The 21302-nt window shown below is 38.3% G+C and overlaps 1 protein-coding gene across 7 annotated transcripts in view; it reads left to right on the forward strand.

Annotated features, from left to right (window-relative positions):
* CAMKMT (calmodulin-lysine N-methyltransferase) overlaps nt 1-21302 on the forward strand; it is a 266737-nt gene that overhangs the window by 14007 nt on the left and 231428 nt on the right. For all 7 annotated transcript variants that reach the window (XR_014174269.1, XM_081940278.1, XM_081940277.1 and 4 more), the window contains one exon: nt 3238-3302. Coding sequence is in view for 6 of the 7 variants with exons in the window: in XM_081940278.1 (XP_081796404.1) it covers nt 3238-3302 (65 nt within the window). In the remaining variant the exon portion in view is untranslated. The remainder of the gene's footprint in view (nt 1-3237; nt 3303-21302) is intronic.

The raw sequence follows: 21302 nt of genomic DNA on the forward strand, positions 1-21302 counted from the left end.
CATGTGGCTTATGTCCAAATTTGATTATTCAGTTGATATATAGAACTAAACTGGGTTTAGTTATTAGCCTAATACAATTATTAGAGTTTGAAATGTTTTGACATAAGGGATAAGAACAGCAAAAAGCTAAGGCTAAGTTTATCAATGGCAACTGAGGGAATGCAGAATGGGAAGGGAAATAATGGCTCTGGGAATATCAGAAAGTGGGTGGGCCACTGGGATTTGCCACATTGGCAACCAGGACTGAGGGAAAACAGAGAAGAAATGTATAATAAGATGGTTTATGGATGAGGCATGCTTAGAACTGCTTAGGAAGGAAGGAAAATGCATAGCAGCTTTGCCTTCTCACTCCATGAACACCACTTGAGGATTTTGTTTGATTAAATCATGGCCCATCTGGAATGGATTAGCAGAACTTTTGCAATACACTATCATTGTTTCAGGTTTGAAACAAAACATTTTCCATTTCATGCACTCTTGTAACTGATTCATATGCCATTATTAAGCAAACTACATAAAGAATTTAAAATAGGATGTGATTTTTCTTGGGAAAAAAGTTGACAGATATCCAAAAGCAGAGAAATCTTTTATGTGTCACATTACTCACTCTAACAAGGCAAAAGATTGCAAGAATGTATTTTTCCAGAATGCAGAGGGTCAGATAAAGTATGTTTACTGTGACAAGATTGTGAAGCAATATGAAAAAAAATCCTGTGACTTATTTATCCAATGTGAGCTCTGTTTGTAGCAATTATTTTTCAAATGTCTTGTACTTCTTTTTCCTTCTACTTTGCTCAAAAGACTGGAAGCAAATCTCTTTTGGACAGTATTGTTTCCCTGTGCTTCTAGTTTTTGGTAAAGAGCCTGTTCTATTATCTTGTGTATTGTGACCATGTGAAAACTATCTAGAACCGTGATTCTCAACCTTCCTAATGCCGTGACGTTTTAATAAGTTCTTCATGTTGTGGTGACCCCCAACCATAAAATTGTTTTATGTTTTCCGTATTTTTTCGAAAATATGTGTTTTCCTATGGTGTTAGGCAACCCATGTGAAAGGGTTGTTCGACCTCCAAAGGGGTCCCGACCCACAGGTTGAGAACCATTGATCTAGAGAAAGTAGAGTGTACTTTGTACTGTCTGTATACAATGTTCTTCTTATATGAAGTTCTAATTGTTCATAATTACCCAATTATGAATTGTTTAATAATGACTAAATAGGAGATGGATGGTATAAAGTGCTACCACTTTCCAGTGTCAAAGGAATGACACAACAGGTAGCCTTGCTTAACAACCCCAAATGGGACTGTCAACTCTATCTCTAAACAAAATGGCTCTTAAGCAAGACATGTGACTGCCATAGATTTACAACCTCACCTCTGCTGCAGTTGTTAATTGAATCCCCATAATCATTAAATGAAACCACAAACTTGCTATTTTACCTCCAGTTTTCCATTGATTCTACTTATTGGAAATCATCTTTGAAGTGCAGAAATGATGATCATGTGATCTTGCCTGCTAGTTGCGAAGTACCTGAATTTTGATCATGTGACTGTAGGGATGACTGCAGTGCAAGCACAGTCATAAAGTTGCTTTTTCAACACCATCATAACCTTAAACAATTGCTAAACAGAGCAGTCGTTAAGTGAGGATTACCTGTATAGGAACAGAAATAATAAGAGAGACAATAACTTCAATATAAAATCAAAAATACCAGTCAGTGGAGTGATCTGTACTAGAGTTACTATGTAAAGGCAATGAAAGCCAAAGAAAAATGCCAAGTTCTTCACCTTATATGTGGAAACTGAGAAAATTGTTTCTAGATTAACTTAAATTATAGGAATTCTCTGAAACTTCAGTATGGATACTAGCCTGGCCTCATGGAAAGTGGAAAACCTCTTCTGGTCTGGATCGATTTATGTGGGGGCAGGAAGTCTTTTAAGTATGATTGGAGCTGCTGGCTACAAGGGGGGAGTCAGAGAGACAAAGAGGACTAAGGTAGTGGCCCTTTAACTCCATTTCATTTGAACTTTCCTAAGACTGGTGATTGGAGCTGCTGGCTACAAGGTGTGTGTGACCTGACCACTAGACCAGAACTAACCAATTTTGTTGTATTTAAGTACAATTACAATAAAGATTATACATAGATTCGAGTTAATATCATCCAGAATTAAATCAGAGTTCAAGGCATAGCTTTCATCAAAGTTCCAATTTAATAAGAGAGACATGTTGGTACATCTGTGGAAAACCCGAATCTGAAAGCTTCCTGGGTTTTCCACCCAGTTGAAAGTTCAAGACCTTGTCCCCACACCCACAAGTTCATCACATGGTCCAATCTTCCTCTGCCATGCTGGCATTTCCACTCATCTAGTTCCGGTCAGGTGCAGAGGTACGGAGACAAAAGATGACCTTGGACTTCTAGAAAGGAATGTTTTATTTTGACAACAACACATCCTGCTCCTTACTATTCCCCCTCCCAATTCCCCACTAATGAAACAGCATAGTAAAGAAAGAGAGAGAGAGTGTGGCAGGCCAAAGATCCTAAAAGGAATATGACTGCAGGCCTGACAGGGGGAGTCAGAGAGACAAAGAGGACTAAGGTAGTGGCCCTTTAACTCCATTTCATTTGAACTTTCCTTTCCTTTCCGTATTATAGATATAGTTGCTATGGTGACTTGTATTAATAACTGTGTATTGTTAATCTCGCATTGAGAGTAGAAGAAAGGTAAGAAGTCAAGAATCTATTTGTCATTTAGTAAGAGATTTTGCATGTGCAACCATTTCTAATGAAAACACAAATCGTTCAGTTGGAATAATAGCTTTGTTTTGTATTCTGAAACCTTGAGCTGGTTGTGCCTTATAATAACAAAAAGTATCAGTGAGAATCAGCAACTGTGGTACATAAACCACAAATGGATCAGGAAAAGTACAAAGAAAGACGAAATGAGAGAAGGAGCCCAGAACAGAAAGGAAGGAAAAAATAAAACTAGATGAAGAAATGAGAACACAGCCTATTGTTTATTAAATTGGCTCATTTTATCTTCAGGTTCTACGCTTTCACAAAGGGTACCTGCGGCCTACATTTCAGTGATTGAAGAGTTATAATTTGAGCACAGTAGTAAGATACAGACTTTCCTTTTCTCCCTCTAGTGGCAAGACTTTAAAAAATCGTGATGGCTGTACATATGACATTGTCCTTTTCTTGCACTGTTAATAGTGGTGGTTATTTTTTTTTCTTAGATGCAACAGCAGATTATTAAATGTTGAAGATGTTCTGACAAGTTTTGACAACACAGGAAATGTTTGTAAGTATTATGGTTGTTTTATTAATAAAAGGTAGCATGTAACTCAGTACAAAAATCTGCCAAGATATTTTTTCAATGTGAATATCACAGAAGGAAAACCAGAACTAAAATCAGACAAAGAGGAGAAAGTAACTTAAGTGCTAGTAAGAAATAATGTATTGTATAAAGCCAGGCACTATAGCAGGACTATAGAACCAAATTAAATATAAACCGATACAATTGTATACATGTTAATAATCTACATGTCTTAAACAAAATAATATGAAACTAATGCTTAGCACAACTTATTTAAAAGTGATCACAAAGTAAGCTGAATGTTTTATCATCCTTTAAAAAAAAAGCAACAGCAAGCATGAGATGTAACAAATAATGTAATCAGTGCTTATATTGAATAGCTATTACTTTCATTGCATTTGAAACATTTTTCTTCCTTGTGTAAATTATCTGTTGAAATATCTGCTATACATGGAGCCTTGAAAAATGATTATAATATCACATATTTATGCATTGCAATGGGTTGCGAGAATAACTTTGGGAAATAGGAGGAAGAGCTGCAGCCTAGACAATGATCTGATAAACAAAAATCTGTCTTGAAAGGAGGAATGAGTTTGGAGTAAGTATCTTAGAAAATGTCCCCCCTCCAATTATCTGGAAAGTAAAGACAGGGGACGAAGGAAGTGTTTTCAGAGTTGCAAGAATCTGTTGTTATAATCTTACAATAAAGGCTGTGTTAGTACTCATGGAGTACTAGCATCCTGAAAACTAATTTAAGGAGTGAATAAACACACTGGAACAAAAGTGCCAATTTATAAAATGAAAGTAAGTTGGGGGTGGGGTAGAATATTTCATGAAACGGAGGTCATGACTAACAGATTTACCTGATCTTCCTATCACCTCACAAGTATAAATAAATAAATAAATAAATAAATAAATTTGCTTCATTTTTTCCAATCTGATTTAGAACAACTAAATATAATAACAAATAATTTGAAATTATTCATCAAATTAAATATTTTGACATAGCACTTTGCATCCATTTGGCTTTCTAGGCCCATCTATTCAGAGATTTCTTTTGACACATAATTAACTTCCTTAAGTGTCATCATTACATTAGAGAATATACATATGTATAATACCAATTATCTTTGAGATCAAGATTAACAATGACTGTGCATGCAAAGTAACACTGAATCTCAGTTTAATGTAGAAAATATAATTATCAACAAAGGTTTTACTTCTCTTTCAATTTATTCCTTTGTAATATTGTTTATTATAGAAAGAGTATGCCATTCAGAGAGCCAATTACCCATGTCACAATACAATCCTATTAAGAGTTAGGTTTCCTTCAAATTATTTCAGTATAGAGGGATGTACTGTATTTTAGAGGATTTGACTGTTGGAATATCCTGAAATATTCATTCTTATTTTCTGATCTTTGCTACTGGTGTATGAATGCATATTTTTGGTGTTGTTTTCAGATGTTCCAACCAATGGTGGGTTCCTAACCGGTTTACTACTGGTTCACTAAGAGGGTGTTATGTGCGCGTGCTTTGCTCGTGCCTGCACCCACCGTGCATTGCTGCGCATGCACAGTTGAATGAAAACTGTTCTGCGCATGTGCAGAAACATGCCAGTGATGGCAGAAGAGATTGGGGAACCAGTTCAGGCGTGTTGCAGTTCCAGCGACCCAAGCCACCGTACCATTACTAGTTTGGCTGAACTGGTTCGAACTGGTAGGAATCCACACTGGAAACCATAAGGGAGGAACAGAAAGGGAGGTATGAGGACAACTGCTCCAAATTTGTCCATGATAGTCTGGCTTTGATTACGGTTTGCCACTGTTCCATTTTTGGGGTACGTGAAGGGGAGAATAAAAGGCAGGAAATTTGGAGTAAAGTGATTACTAATCAGCCTTGTTGGTATCAAATTTGAGGATAGCCCCCAACCAATCCTCTCATTTCAAATCACATGCTTCTGGGAGAGAAGGAAAAACGAATAGACTAGAGGAGGGGATCACTAGGTTATCTTGAACTCATCTACCTCTAGCATTAAAAAAAAGATCCATCTTCTTTAACTTTTGAAACACTTTTGATTTATTAAAAAGAACACTCTTTTGTATTGCAAAATGGATATTATAATCAATGCCAGATGTTTGTTCATTAAAAAGTAAAGAAAACAAAGTGTCTGGGCCTGGGATATTATATATAAAGTCTAACTTTGATTGAGGAATCTTTACAGTTAAAGAAATTTTTGAAGACTAAAATGGAGCATATTGACATTTAGAAGTACTGGAAATATTATTATTACATTTATAGGAACATAAGCAATATATTTTTAAAAAGAATAAATCAGATATTCAGATTTTTTCCCCCAGAAATTTTACTGTGTTTTCGTAAATCCATATACAAATTTTAAAAAACCTGTTTTCTGGATAAAGAAGACTGAAAAAAAAACTAATACTCTGCTTCCTTTAGTAGTAACATGAAACCATTCTTAAATATAGTTAATTTATTTAAAATATGTCTTTTTAAAAATCAACATTGGGTTATACTTCATTGTGCACTGACCTAGTTACTTACGGGATCGTATCCTGCCCCATACATCCCTGCGACCAATTCGCTCGCACAGAGAGGGACTCCTCCAGGTGCCGTCCACCAGACAGTGCCGAGGGGCGGCGCCTAGGAGTAGAGCCTTCTCTGTGGCGGGCCCAGCCCTGTGGAATGACCTCCCTCCGGATATTAGGACTACCTCTGACCTCCGCTCCTTCCGTGTAAAGCTCAAGACCCACCTATTTCAAGTAGCTGGCCTGGCTCAACTATAGTATGAACATATCGCTCCTGACGGGTTTTTTATTTTTGTAATTTTATCTAATTTATTTAGGGGATTTTAATATTGTGATTTTAATTTGTTTCCATCCATTTGTCCACCTCCTCTTTGTATACGTCTTTGTATACGTCTTTGTATACGTCTATATTATATGTATGTTTGTCCATACTTGTATTTTTATGTTTTTATTGTACGCCGCCCCGAGTCCTTCGGGAGAGGGTGCGGCTAAGAAATAATAATAATAATAATAATAATAATAATAATAATAATAATAATAATAATAATAATAATAATAATAATAATAATAATAATAATAATAATAATAATTATTATTATTATTATTATTATTATTATTATTATTATTATTATTATTATTATTATTATTATTATTTTAAGTACAGAAAAACATCAATTTTAAAAACTAACTTTTGACCTCAAAATGATAATAGAATCTACATGATAGTGAATAACATAGCAAAAACCTTGGTACAATTCAGCTTCAACTTGTAAGCTTTCATCCTCTCTGAGTACCCCGGTCTTTATAATACAGTTTGCCTAAAGTGTGCTTAGCAAATGTGTTATTGAAATAGTGTTAGGTAGAAAAAGTTAATTCACAGATTGACAGAAGAAAGGAGGACTATGGGAATTTTGTGTGTGTCTGCCTTTAATTCAGTCTCAGTTCCTAGCAACTGCCTAGATATTTGATTTATGTATTGCAAAAAAGCAACAACCAACAACTAATATCAAGACTAATTGAAAGAACCCTACGAGCATACTGTAGAGCTAATAAAATTTTAAATTGGAAAACAAAATGAGTGCAGAGGCTGAAAAACTGGTAGAGTTTGTGAATATTGATTATTTTGTGCTTCTGTATGTTTGTGTGTGTGTTGGGACTAATATTTTGGTCACAAAGCCACGTGGTTGTAAAACGCAATGTCATATGACTACATTGCATAGCCACGGGAAACCCAGCTGTCCCTGTTCCATTGAGGATTATGAATCTTTACGCAAGGAATCTCCTCACAACTTTATGCCGACTTTCACTTAGCAAATCCAATGGGGAAGCCATGGTAGAAAGTTACAAGTCCCAGGTAGCTCTCAAGCAGGCTAATGGGCAGTTAAGTGGTTGTTGCAAGTGCAGATACGCTGAGGGTGGCTGTTGCCAGGTGTGAGAGGGTGCACCAGTGGTTACTACAGCACCGCATGAACTGCTGCTGGGTGCAGGTTATGCTGGTGGCCACCAGCATGTGCTATAGAGTGTGAGCCGAAGGTCTGCAAATCGGTGGGTGCTCCTTAGAAGAAAAAGTGGCAGGAAGCAGGACTAAATTACAGGCACAACTTGCAACCTTCCTTGTCAGCCTTCCCATTGACTTTCCTTGTGAGAAGCCAGCAGGAAATCAGAATAGGTGATCACATGACAGGGGGTCATTGCAACTGTTATAAGTGTGAGCTGGTTGCTAAGGTCCTGGAGCATTATAGTGTGACCACAGGATGCTGGATGGCCAGAATGTCAAGGACCAGTCACAAATATCACTTGTTGAGCATTTTTGTAACTTTGTAATAGTTGTTGAACGTGTGGTTGTGATACTATCTGTATCACACATTCTCCCTGTGAATGAGATTTGCATTTGGAAAGCTCTTCATAATTGGGTGCTGAAAAAAACTATACAAGTAAGCATGTTTGGTTGCACAAATAAAAATTCTACAGACTTGCTCTAATGTGTATCCTGATTGGGCGCAATAGTATTAATATTGAAATATCTACGATATTAATTCTTAAACCACAAAATCCAAATAATAGTAGCTTCTTTCATTTTTCAGCTAGCTTAATGTAGATTAATATACAGTTTGCATCTATGTATCTTATCTCAGGCATCTTATTAGCTAAATAGTCTAACTTCTAAAGCTGCTCAGTAGTAAACTAGCTCATTAGCTCAAAATAAAATGCTGCCACTAGCTGGCAGCATTATATTAAATTTGAATAAACTACTTTCAAGTTTAAGTTTTATATTTTACCAACTGCTGTCTTTATATGGGTATGTATTCTCCTCATGCAAGAAACTGAAACGTGGCTTCTTATGTTTATATTATTTGATTACATCTGTCTTTTATTGAATGAAATGATTTTATCCTTCTTATTTATACTGTTATTTATTTATACTGTTTTAATGTTTATTTTGTTATTCAGTAATATATGCAAGCATTTTTGCTAAAATGCGATCTGTTCTGCACACAAAACTAAAGAACCCAGTAAAATAAATGAGTCACTTTAAAATACTGTGCTTGCTCATTTATTTATTGAGAAAAATATTCCAAAATTCCATATTGGATATATGGCATAAGTATGTTTGCCTATAAGATTACAGTTCATTTAAGGGGAAATTAGAGTCAACTTAATTGTTTCAATCAGTAGGATAATATGTAATAGGACTGTGTGTGTGTGGTGTATGTAAGTAAATGAGGTCTATATAAAGAACAGTAATTCTGGGTACTTACTATCTAAATTTGTGCAGAAGTATTGAAAGTTCAAAGAGGTTCACAAACTTTTGAGCACCAGTGTATGGATTTGTAATGGATTTGTTGCATGCAGGACTGGGTTTTGCTACAGTAGGCCTTTCAATTGTAAGTAGAATACAGAGTTGGTTGGGATGAGCCTCATGCTTGACAAGCTCTGCTTTAGTACTGTTACCACCTGTATAGTTTAAAATTAGTCTGGCATTGTGTTGCCAGCTGCATTTTTGCATCTTTAAACATTGCTTGGCTTCAGTGCTACGCTAAGGGCAATTTGAAATGTTCACATGCTTAAATGCATTAATATATGCAAATTACCAATGGCTATTTATCGTTAATGTAGCAAATCTAGGTGGATGCTTTCTGGGAGTTGTGGACAATCTTTACTATGCTGATGTTATACTCAAGGTAGTTCTAACTGATCATGATTCAAGTGTCTAAATGACTCCAAAGTTTACAAAGTTATGTGGCTTACCCCTAGAGGACAATTCAGATTTGCCAAACATTGTTGACTGCATTAATATAGCTGGAGCCACTGTTCCTCTGGAGAAGATTTTTTTTTAAAATCTGAATTCTTTCTAATAAGTGATAGAGTTGCCATAACAATAACACTAAACATTTGTATAACTGAATAATTTGGAAGCAAAATTTAAAAAATTAAGTTGAGATTCAGAACGTTATTTCTATCTCTCTGTTTTATATCTTAGTTTAGTTAACATTAATAATATATTGAGGAATATTATTGTATGCAAAGAAAAAAAATCAAAATTCTTATGAATCTTTTCACCTAGTATTGCCTATAAATTGCTTCAGAATAGATTTACAGTAGCCTTGCTGAGTAGCCTGATTTAATGATTTCATGCTGCATATCATGGGGGTGAAGCTGGGGAAAACATTATGTTTAGATTTATATCTCTCTTTTCTTTCAGGAAAATGGCAATACATTTCTCACTCAGTAAACAAAACAGTGATAAGTAAAATGTAAATTCTGCCAAGTGGGAAAAGTATCGAAGATTTGAATTTCTTAAGTTAGATATACATCATTTTAAGATGAACAATCTTTCAATCAATTCAATTAATAAAAATGGTCTGTCCAGGAAAAAGTTATTGTCCTAAAATAAAGTCAACAGCAGGGGGCAGTACAACTCTCCATGCTTATGTTTTACTGAGGAAGCAGTTTAAATAGCCAAACAATTAAAGATCTTGCACTGCACAACACTCAGAGATAGAATTGCACTTAAATTGTGTATGTGTTGCTGATGGCTACAACTGGTTGAGAAAATTGAGCATATTGTTGAATATATAATCTTATGAATGTATATACATTTTCCTGCCCCTAAATTATAAATGACTTATACTTGTTTACAAAAGCTAATTTACAAATGAGTATTTACAAATGATACATTTACGAATTTGATTTTCTTTGATTGTGAATGGCTAGCTTGCCTGAATATCATGAACATTTTTTTTCATTTTAAAATGTAATAAAGAATAATATACTGTGAAATTGCTTTGATAAATTTGAGTTTCTTCTAACAATAATACATTTTTAGATATATTATCTATATCATTATTGTACTATTATATAACAAATTATTATTAAGACGATATATGTTGATCCCTTAGCACAGTGGTCGGCAAGCCGCGGCTCGCGAGCCACATGCGGCTCTTTACACACTTTAATGTGGCTCTTCTGTGTGCCGGGCGCTCCCCTCCCTCCTCTCGGGCACTTCAAAACAAGCGCCTCTTTCCCTTTTTTCTTTTCGATCCACAATGATTAGGGAGGATCCTGAAGTCGGGCGGGGACGAGAAGCAAGGAGCAGAAAAAGAAACGGAGGCTAAGGAGCTTCCCCCCCGCCTCCTCCCAGCAAAAATCTAACCGGGGAGCCGGGCGGGCAGTAGCAAATTAGCCGATCACGCCGCGTGATCAGCTAATTTGCTACTGCCCGCCGGCTCCCTGATAAGATTTTTGCAGGGGGGTGGGGAGAAGCTCCTTGCCTCCGTCTCTTTTTCTCCCTCCTCACTTCTTGGGGCTAGAAGACCTCCAAGGTCCCTTCCAACTCTGTTATTCTATAAGGTCGTTGCAAATTTGATGCAGGAGAAGTTTCTGACAAGTGGAATGACGAGAAGCGAGGAGGCAGAAAAAGAAACAGAGGCTAAGGAGCTTCCCCCCCGCCTCCTCCCAGCAAAAATCTAACCGGGGAGCCGGGCTGGCAGTAGCAAATTAGCCGATCATGCCGCGTGATCAGCTAATTTGCTACTGCCCGCCGGTTCCCTGATAAGATTTTTGTGGGGGGGGGGGGAGAGAAGCTCCTTGCCTCCGTCTCTTTTTCTCCCTCCTCGCTTCCTGGGGCTCCACCAATGGGGGAGCAAGGCCCGCCCAGCGCCAGGCTTTGGGCTAACACAGAGGTCTGCAAAGGTGGCTGTTTTAAGACTGGTGGACTTCAATTCTCAGAATTCTGGGAGTTGAAGTCCACCAGTCTTAAGAGCCAATTTTGCAGATCCCTGCCTGGGCTAATATGATTGATGCCCTTGGTGGACTTCAACTCTCAGAATTCTGGGAGTTGAAATCCACCAGTCTTAAGAGCCAATTTTGCAGATCCCTGGGCTAATATGATTGATGCCCTTGGTGGACTTCAATTCTCAGAATTCTGGGAGTTGAAGTCCACAAGTCTTCAAGCTGTCAGGTTTGAAGACCCCTTGGGTTTTTTTTCCTAAAGGGTTAGGGATGCAAGGAGCTTGTAACTTGACAGCTTTAAGACTTGCGTGCTTCAAATGCCAGAGTTTATTGAAACTAAAAACAGTGTACCATCCTATGTATTTTCGGTTTTAAAAGTGTGGCTCTCAAAATAAATTTCAATCGTGGTTTTGGCGAGATTTGGCTCAGTTGAAAAAAAAGGTTGCCCACCACTGCCTTAGCAGAATGGGGATATTTTCTTTACCATCTATTTGCAAAAACTGATCATGATCATTTAGGGGTTATTAAAAAGAAAAGAAATATAGAGTTCCCCTCCATTTAATTCCTCTTTCCATATTCCACTCTTTCCATTTCGAGACACAAACCAATCACCATAGATTACAGCGGATTTGATTTCTTTGTAGTCATTTTTCTCTTCGGTTTTTAGGACTCTAACCTCCACTTTTTCCACTTGATAAACATCTCCAACTTCTTCATCATATTTTACTGTTAGATGCTCTAGATTTTCCAACTTCTTCTCCATCCTCTCAAATGTGTTTGATAATTTCTGAATTTCAAACATTATCTTTTGCAAACTTAAAGCTTCTTTCTGCTGTTGAAGTTGTGCCATAATTTCTAGCTGACAAATACTGCTGCTCCGGCTTGAAGGATTTTTACAAGGCTAAACATAAATTCACAGTAAAATCTTCTTTTCACTTTCTCTGGTTAGAGATACAGTATAGTTCAAAAGGACACCCGTATAAACAATTTGTCCTTTGGTTCTTATCACTCTCTATAAACAAACTGTGAGACTTTGAATTGCCAAGCCAGACTGTTCAGTGAGGAAAGTGAAAGTGCTTTGTTTCCAATACACAAGCCTCCAGCCTCTGACCAGCAGCACTAACTTTCCCTCTGTTAGAATTCTCTTTGTTTCTTTTCTTTTTTCTATTATATTCCAAGTTAAAAAAAAATAAAAATCAAATTCTTGAGTAAAATAGAGGAGAAAAAGAGGAAAACACATGTAATGAGGAAGGAGAATTTTAGTCCATAGGTTGCAAAAATAATAATTAAAAAAAGGATAGAAGAAGAAAACTTAATCCATTCATTTTAAAAGGCTTGCATAAATTCCATCCATAAAAATAGCATTTAAGAGCAAGATAACACACTGACCAAAACCATTCAAAGCTTAATTCTGCCGCTTATTTCTTCTGTTCTCAGATTTAAATTAATTTTGTAGGCAGTCTCTTTTAAAACGGTAAAAATTCCTCACCAGCTGTAAACACTTTCTCTTTCCATTTCCTTCCATTAGGAGCCGTCCCAACTTCATTAGCCTAGGGGCTGTGCTTTTATCGCCAGCTAGAAGAACTTCTCTTGGGTCGATCAGGGACTTTCTGGTGTCCCTGCGATCAACAGGACGTATTCTTCCCGTTCACCGTCTCTACGGGACGGTTTAGGTCCGATTGGACCACCCAGCGATAAAAGTTTGGGCAGCGATCTCAGAGCATTGAGATCGCATTTGCGTCTCGTAGCGATGTTGGCTCCTCCTCATTTTCAATACGGAAAGAGGAATTAAATGGAGGGGAACTCTATCCCAGATGGCAAGATACAGAAGAAGAAAAAACAAAAGAATTTATGGATTTAAAGAGAGAAATTTTATTAGCAACATCATTGATAACACCACTGACAATTAAAGATAAGCTGATCAAGGAAACAGAAGAAGGGCATCGAAATTACACAAGAGACTCATTAAGCAATGAGTTGCAAAGAGGAGTCCATACACATTTGATTAAGGAGATGATTAAAGGACTGATAACACAAATGGCAGAAGACATGAGATTGTTTTGTTACTGGAAAGATACAGGTTGATAGATGAAAGTGTATAATCTAAAACTAGTTAAAGTTAGTGAAATTTAGTGACAATAGATATGGCTAAATAAATAACTGATAATGATAATAATGTATGCATATGTATTGATATGACAAGTAGTAATTGGATATGAATATTGAATGGTACCTATGAAAGGAAGATTAGAAATTATTTGGTTATATATAAAGCTTAATAAAAAAGAACTAAGTTGAATTTAGCTAAGTTTTGATTATTAAGGGGGAAAATGCTATGATAATGGATAGAGTTAAATGAAGGAGGGATAATGATAACAATGTATATATATGTATGGGTACAACATAAGGAAATTGGATGTAAATTGTAAACAGTGATTTGGAAAGGAGGATTAGAAATTTTTGTTACTAAATATTATTGATGTTTAGTCAGAATAGGCCATAAGGATATAGTGTTATTGGAGGATATTAGAAATAACAAATGAAATGCCAGTATGTGATCAGGTTTTAAATCTTGGTACATTTTATAATGAAGGACGCTTAAACAATTATAGTCAAATGAAAATGGAGGTATGATGATCGTAATATGTAGAAAAATATCTGATTTAAAATACTTGAGTTAATACGAATTTGTTGACGACAGTGGAAGAGACGCACAAAAGCTTTTTGTAACCAACTGATATACTTTCAACAGTATGTAAAGAAGGAGGGTTCTTTGTGTTTTGTTTGTGTTGAAAATGTAAAATAAAAAATTTTTAATAAAAAAAAGAAAATATATATGTATATATTTAGTGGATTAAAATTATGATTTAGATTTCTATAATTCTGTCTTTACTGTGGATGATAACGTTCTGCTCACATTCCTTCAAAATATTTTCCTCCAAAATTTATTGTTGTGTTTTACGTTGCTTTTTTCTTTTTTATATTATGCTTCTCATACCCAAGTGTTATTTGGTCAGGGTCAATAAGTCTGCAAAGTTTGGGATCTGGAGCAGTTTCCCAGTTTCTTTGAAACATATACATAAATTATAGATTGAGTATCTCAAAATTTCTTATTCTGCTTTTCAAGTATGAAAACATATTCATCCAATTAAAACATAAGAAGTTAGTCTTAGCAAGAATTTGTTTGAGAAAGATTGTAAATGTATGTGAACAAATGCAAGAGATACATAATTTTAAGGAGAGGATCATAGAACATAGAATATCAGAGTTGGAAGGGACCTTGAAGATCTTCTAGTCAATCCCCTGCTCAAGCAGAACCTACCGTATTTTTCGGAGTATAAGACGCACCAAGATTTTGAAGAGGCAAATTAAAAAAAAAAGGTTTTGCACTCTGCAGTTTTCACAAAAACTGGCCCATTTTTAAAAGGGGCATGCATAGCCTTTAGGAGGCTTATAGAGTGCCCCTGGGGGCTGGGGGGGCCACAAATGAGCAAGAAATGGCCCATTATTCGCTCATTTCTGCCCTTTCCAGTCCCCAGGAGCACTCTGAAAGCCTCCTAAAGGCTATGCATGGCCATTTTGGTGAAGGTGGGGTTTCGGGAGGCCAAAAATGCTGTATTCAGTGTACAAGTCACACCCAGATTTTCACCCTCTTTTTTGAGGGAAAAAGGTGTGGCTTATACTCTGAAAAATATGGTATACCCATGATGGGGAACCTATGGCACACGTGCCACATGTGGCACGCAGAGCCATATTTGCCGGCACGCCAGCCATCAGCTGCAGCGTGCGCAGCTGATTTTCAGCCTTCCGGAGGGCCAGGGGAGGCCGTTTTGCCCTCCACAGGCTTCAGGAAAGCCTCCAGAGGCTGGGGATGGCGAAAAATGGCCCCAATGAGCCAACTGGAAGTTCAGGAATGAATTTCTGGTTGGCCCGTTGCGGCCATTTTTCACCCTCCCCAGGCTTCAGGAAAGCCTCTAGTAATGGAGCACAACTTCTGAAGGCAAGCCATCCCACTGGTTGATTGTTCTCACTGTCCGAAAATTTATCCTTAGTTCTAGTTCTATGGAATAGTTCTATAAAATGACATTTATATAAATTTATAAATGGAAACTATGAAAGTTAAATTCAGTAAAGAACCAGTTTTGTGAAGGGGTTAAAAGGAAACTATGAGTTTAGATTAAACTATGAGTGTATCTGCCTTAGATACAAAGCCAGCTGGGAAACTCTGGCCAGTCACACTTTCTCAGCCTTAGGAAGAAGGCAGTAGCAGTAACATTTAGACAATGTTGCCAAGAAAACTGCATGGACTTGTTCCAGTAATTGTCAGGAGTCAAGACTGACCTAAAGACAGACAGACACATACACACAGAGCCCCAAATCTACCACTTAGTAGTTGCATACATCCTTTAAAAACCATCATTATATACTTAAACATTAGCAGCCTTGTTTGTGTAGAGAGAATTATGTAAGTAGAACAGCATTCAGCTAGAGATCTCTCTGGCCTGCCTGGTATCAGGTTTCTGCATATGTTTCACAGGTAGAATGAAAAAATAGGTTGTGGAGTAAGTATTTCTAAGTCCTTTTGTTTCCCATCATACCGAAAAGTGTTGCAATTTTCTGCCAGTTTGATAGCTGCTGTAGTACATTTTCCTATGGAGTAGAGAATCTGGTTTTCCCATTCTTGCTATACTGTAATGCAATGTCATGATGATACATTCAGCAATTAATCCACTAGCAGCTCTGCCTCCTCTGAAGCTTCTCCAAATGTATACTTTAACCACTGATGCAGAAAAGGAGGCAGTTGACAAATGTTATGGTCAAGCTTGGGAATGAAATTGACGAACATGTAAACAAGATATGTATGCTGCTTACTTTTGGAGCCAATTCTGAAAGGCCTCTTAACAGCAGGTGAAAAATGCCAAAAGATAAATGGTGCACAGCAAATCTGGAGGAATATTGGGGGCAATTGTGCTGTTCTCTGAGGTTTGTGCACCTTGAAGAAGGGCACTAGGTGGCATTTCTGAAAGGCAGCAGTGGTGCAAGATTTTATGTAGAGGCCTGTTGTGGTGGCAGCTGAATGAGACTCCTGAAGGCTCCAGGCCTCTACGTCAGGCCCAGGTCGGATGCTGTACCCGAGAGCCACTATGCAGGGTGGTTGGTCTAAATCAGGAGGAAGATAGGCGGGGGGGGGGGGGGGGAAGTTGGGCAGCATTCCTCAGTGGCAGCAGTGATGCTAGGGCTGACATAGGGGTCTGGGTGATGGCAGCTGGTTTAGACTTCTGAAAACTCAATCCTCTACTTCAGGCCAGAGCCAGCACTTCCTCCACAATGTAGGGCTAGGGTAGGGCAGCTTCGGATTTGTACCATAGCGCTCCACCAGCTCATATGTGATTTGCGCCAGGTCCCTGAGGCACCCCCATATTATGCTTAATAACCCATGTGATCACTTAATGGCTACAACTGAGAATCCCTGGGCTGTGGTTGCTGAGTGATGTGGACACATGGTGACTTGATTTATGACAACAATATACAACCTAAATTTCAGGCTCAATTGTGGTCATAAGTCGAGTACTACCTTTACTATGGGAGTTTCTTTCATCAAGTCATATGGTTGGAGGTTAAACTTTTACTTCTTTCAAACACACACTGAACAGTATACACTAATACTGTTGTCCACAGTAACATTTTCGGTAGATACAGTGGTAATTCATATGAATCTTCTTTTTTCTCTTTTTCCAGCATTGGTTTTGGCTTTCCCTTCCCTGACTTTTTCTTGAATGATCAGAGAGTTCTGAAAGTTAGAATGTATATTTTAAATATAATACTCTTTGAAGTGAAATGTGAAATGAAACTTTTTAACAAATTACTCTTTATAAAATGATTTGGCATCTTAAATTAGACCTATTAGAAGATTGTAAAAATCTTTTAACAATGAATTACATGTTACATTTAGCTGCCATGTAGGACTGATTTGAACACCCTGTTGAGAAGAATTCTTATTTCTTCTACCTGGTTCATTGTGCCAATGTACCATATTTTTCGGATTATAAGACGCTCCGGACTATAAGACGGACATTAGCTTTAGAGGAGGAAAACAAGAATATTTTTTTGCCTCTACCTCTGTGGCCCGTTCACCGCCACCACCTCCCGTTTGCCACTGCCATGGTTCATTTGCTGCTGCCATGGCCCATTCCCCGCCGCCACCCATTCACCATCACGACCCGTTCACCGCCAATTGCTATAAATGGGTGGCGGCGATAGGTGGCAATGGCGATCCCTGCTACCTAGAACAGCTGATCGGTGCCACACGAACCCCACTCCCATCCCCCAGCTGCAATATTCACTGTATAAGACACGCAGACATTTCCACCCACATTTTTTGGGGTGTGTTGTGGCCCAGCAGGAGCTGTTGGAGCTGCAACCAGACTCCGATAGTGAGGGGCCTTCTGAGTCAGCTCTGGAAGATGTGGAGGACCCTGGACAGGGTTCCGACTCCGAGCAGGGATCAGAGAGGCTGGTTGGCCACCTGGAGGCGCCTGAGGCATGGAGCAGTGGTGAAAGCCAAAGAGAGTGTGCTCCTGATGTCATGCCTTGGAGCAGTGGGGAGGAGACAAGGGAGTTGATCTTGGATGCTTGGCAACGGAGGGCTGATAGACGTGGAGAACAACTATGCAGATACAAAAGATAATTGGACCCAGATGGTTGTAATTAGGCTCCTCTCAAGATAGTATTTAAGGAGAGACATTCCGGGAGGCTGGTTGCAGAGTTCAACTTATCTACCAACGCTGGACAAGCGTTCTTGTGCCTGTGTCTTATCTTGGAAGTCTGGATTGCTGCCAAGGTCTAGTCAGTGTGTTAATTTACTGTGAATAAATCATCTAGCAGTATTCTTGTCTTGGAGTGCTTTGGTGTACAAAGGGGGGGGGGTCAGAACAGGGTGGGTGGAAGTGCATCTTATACTTTGAAAAATACGGTGCTTCTATTTCTATATAGGAGTACACATGCATATATGGGGGGTAGACATATACAAAATTAGCATATTAAGTTAATAATTTTGTCTTTTTCTAAATTTAGTTTATATATCTCTTTGATGTCTGTTTCCTTCTTTCATTTCTACATTTTGTATGCATTTTATAAAATGGCATATATTTCCATGTAATTGAGTTCAAAACTGGATTATATCCTTAACTGGCAAATATTTGTAATTAGTTTTGAGAATTTTGGTGGCCAATACTGCAGTATTAGAGAGACTCAAAATGTTAGTTTGTTAGTTTTCCTTGATGGACCAAAATGTAATTGGAAATATGTGAAGCTTGCATTGAAAAATGTTTCCAATTTCAAAAACAGAGCATCAGATAAATTCTTTGCTAGAGGCAATATCTTACCATACTCCTCAATTATTGTTAAAAAGTTGCTTCTGGTTCAGAATTTATTGATGAATCTGCTTCTGCTAGTAGTAGCTTGTTGAAGAAATACTTTATTGTATATTGACACTGTAAGTCTCCCAGTATACTGCAACCATGCAGTGTAAATCTTATTCATAATTTTCCCACTCTCTTGTAAAGTTCTAGTGCTTAGTCCTGCCATGTAACCAATATCTTAAATTGGATCTAGAAGCAAACTGGCAATCAGAGAAATTCATGCAATAGTGGCGTTACATGGGTGAGTCTTGGGGCCCTAGGACTCCTTACAGTGCTGAATTTTATGCTAATTATAGCTTTGAAATACTCTTTAAGAATATCCCCATGTAGACACATTGCAGTTCTAGTGATTCCATCATACCATAAGAAGTATCAAAGAAGGCAAAATGCCTTTCTAGTAATCAAAGCAAATTCTTACTATTTCTAGTTCATTACTTTTAATGAACCTGCATTTAGTTTTGAATATTTTATTAGTGACTGTCAATAATTCTTCCTCATTTAGTTTGTAGTTTTAAATTTAGCTCCCCCCCCCTGTCCTAATTGCTGTTTTTGTGCATTGTGGATGACATAATTTTGATATTCAGTGAATTTAGCTTTGCTTATCTTCCCAGATATTTATTTATGGCACCATAAATAATGAAGTCATCTTTGAAGATTTTCACCTGCTCTTAATCTGGACAAAGAGGATGTCAAGCCAGCCTCCCTCAATAACCAATAAAGAAACCACTTAAGTCCATTTTGCAGAATTAAGAGTACTTTTACTGGTTATGAAAAGATAGCAGCTAAGCAAAGCAAGATCTAAGGCAAAAGCGCACGAAATCATATGTATCAATATGTGACCAACCCCCTCCCCCTGGTAACCCTCATCCCACTGTCCAATCTGTAAATCCCTTAGGTATCATGTGAGTTCCATCTTCAAGGAACATCATCAGGTAGGTATGCGGACAGTTGGCCTTGACCGACACCAAGCGCCAATCTCCAGCATGCGCAGTAACGGTGAGACCAAAACTCCCACTTTACAATCTCTCCTGTACTAAAGCTTCCCCTCCCAAATACCAGCCCCCCCTCCCCATTTCAATGGCAGCCGAAAACGAACAGCGAAACAGAGGCTGACATCCGGCCCTCCTTCAGGAAAAGAAGTCATTCCTGCACGAAAATAAAACAATAGAAAAGACAACATAAGACATGTATGATGCAAATATGATCAAGGCTTATCAGGGTACTTAGCGTAAAACTTCTGTAAGAGTCTAGGAGCTCTAACATGAGATTTATCCACCCACTCAGCCTGGGAGGGGGGAAAATGTTTCCAGGATACCAGATATTGAATTCGATTCCTATGTTTCCTGGAATCCAAGATTTCCTTAACCTCAAAGTGTTGCTCTCCCTCAATAAGAAGAGGGGCAGGGGGTGGAGGTAGGGGCACACGAAAAGAAGAAGTGTGCTCTGGTTTCAACAGGTTGACCTGAAACAAAGGATAAATCTGTTTAAGATGCTTCGGTAATTCCAATCGTACAGAAACAGGGTTAATGATTTTCACAATAGGGAAAGTACCGACATACTTCGGTCCCTGTTTCTTTGGCTGCAATTTTCCATCAGTGTTCGTTTGAAGTAATACTGCCCCCACCGCCACATCACTGGCATCAGCTTGAACGATAAATGGTGCCTCCATATCTGGATGTTTCAAAACGGGTTCAGCTGCAAAGAGTCGCTTTAATTTCTTAAAGCAGCTTGACCCTCCATAGTCCAATTCAAAGGCTTACCCAATCTAGGCTTGGCCTCCCCTTTTGACTTTAGGAGATTTGTAATGGGCAGAGCAAAGCTGGCGAACGAGGGGATAAATTGACGATAAAAATGTGCAAATCCCAAAAAACTTTGTAATTGTTTGCGGGTGCAAGGAGGTGCCCATTCAGTTACAGCCTGGACTTTCGCCGGGTCCATCTCGATGCCATTGTGGGAGATGCGGTAGCCCAAGTAATCAATTTTCTCTTGATGAAATTCACATTTAGATAATTTGGCATAAAGTTCTGCGGCCCGGAGTTTCTTGAGTACTGATCGTACTAAAGTCACGTGTTCATCACGTGTTTCCGTGTAGATAAGGATGTCGTCAAGGTAGACCATCACGCCCTTGCACAGGTGTTCATGTAAAACTTCATTTATTAATTGCATGAAGACAGCTGGCGCCCCCTGTAGGCCAAACAGGAGTACTTTGAATTGAAAACATCCGAGTGGACAGTTGAAAGCAGTTTCCCCTTCATCTCCCTCTTTGATTCTGACTCTGTAGTAGGCCTCTCTTAGGTCCAATTTCGTGAAGATCTTCCCTTTACCCAATTGGGTCAACATATCCTTCATTAGAGGGAGGGGGTATACGTTTTCCACGCACACAGTATTAAGATTTTTGTAATTAACACAGAGACGAAAGGAGCCATCTTTCTTTTCCCTAAACAACACAGGGGCGGCCACACATGGCCTAGCAGGTTCAATAAACCCCCTTTTCAAATTTTTGTCAATAAACGTCCGTAATTCCTCCATCTCGCGTGGGGTCATTGAATAAATCAGGGGTTTTGGAAGTTTTACTCCTGGGAGGATCTCAATGCTGCAATCCGTTGTGCAGTGAGGGGGTAATTTATCCGAGGATTTTTCACTGAAAATGTCCTTTAGGTCCCAATATTCCTTTGGGATTTTCTCCTCCCCCTCAATTTTTTCCTACATCGTGGCCACTAGGTTAGGTTCAGTGTTGGTAATATTGGAAACCCTCTCATCTCCCTCGGGGTTTAGTGAATCGGC

This window comes from Natrix helvetica (genome assembly GCF_964273705.1).
Source record: "Natrix helvetica genome assembly, chromosome: 2".
Taxonomy (NCBI): Eukaryota; Metazoa; Chordata; class Lepidosauria; order Squamata; family Natricidae; genus Natrix; species Natrix helvetica.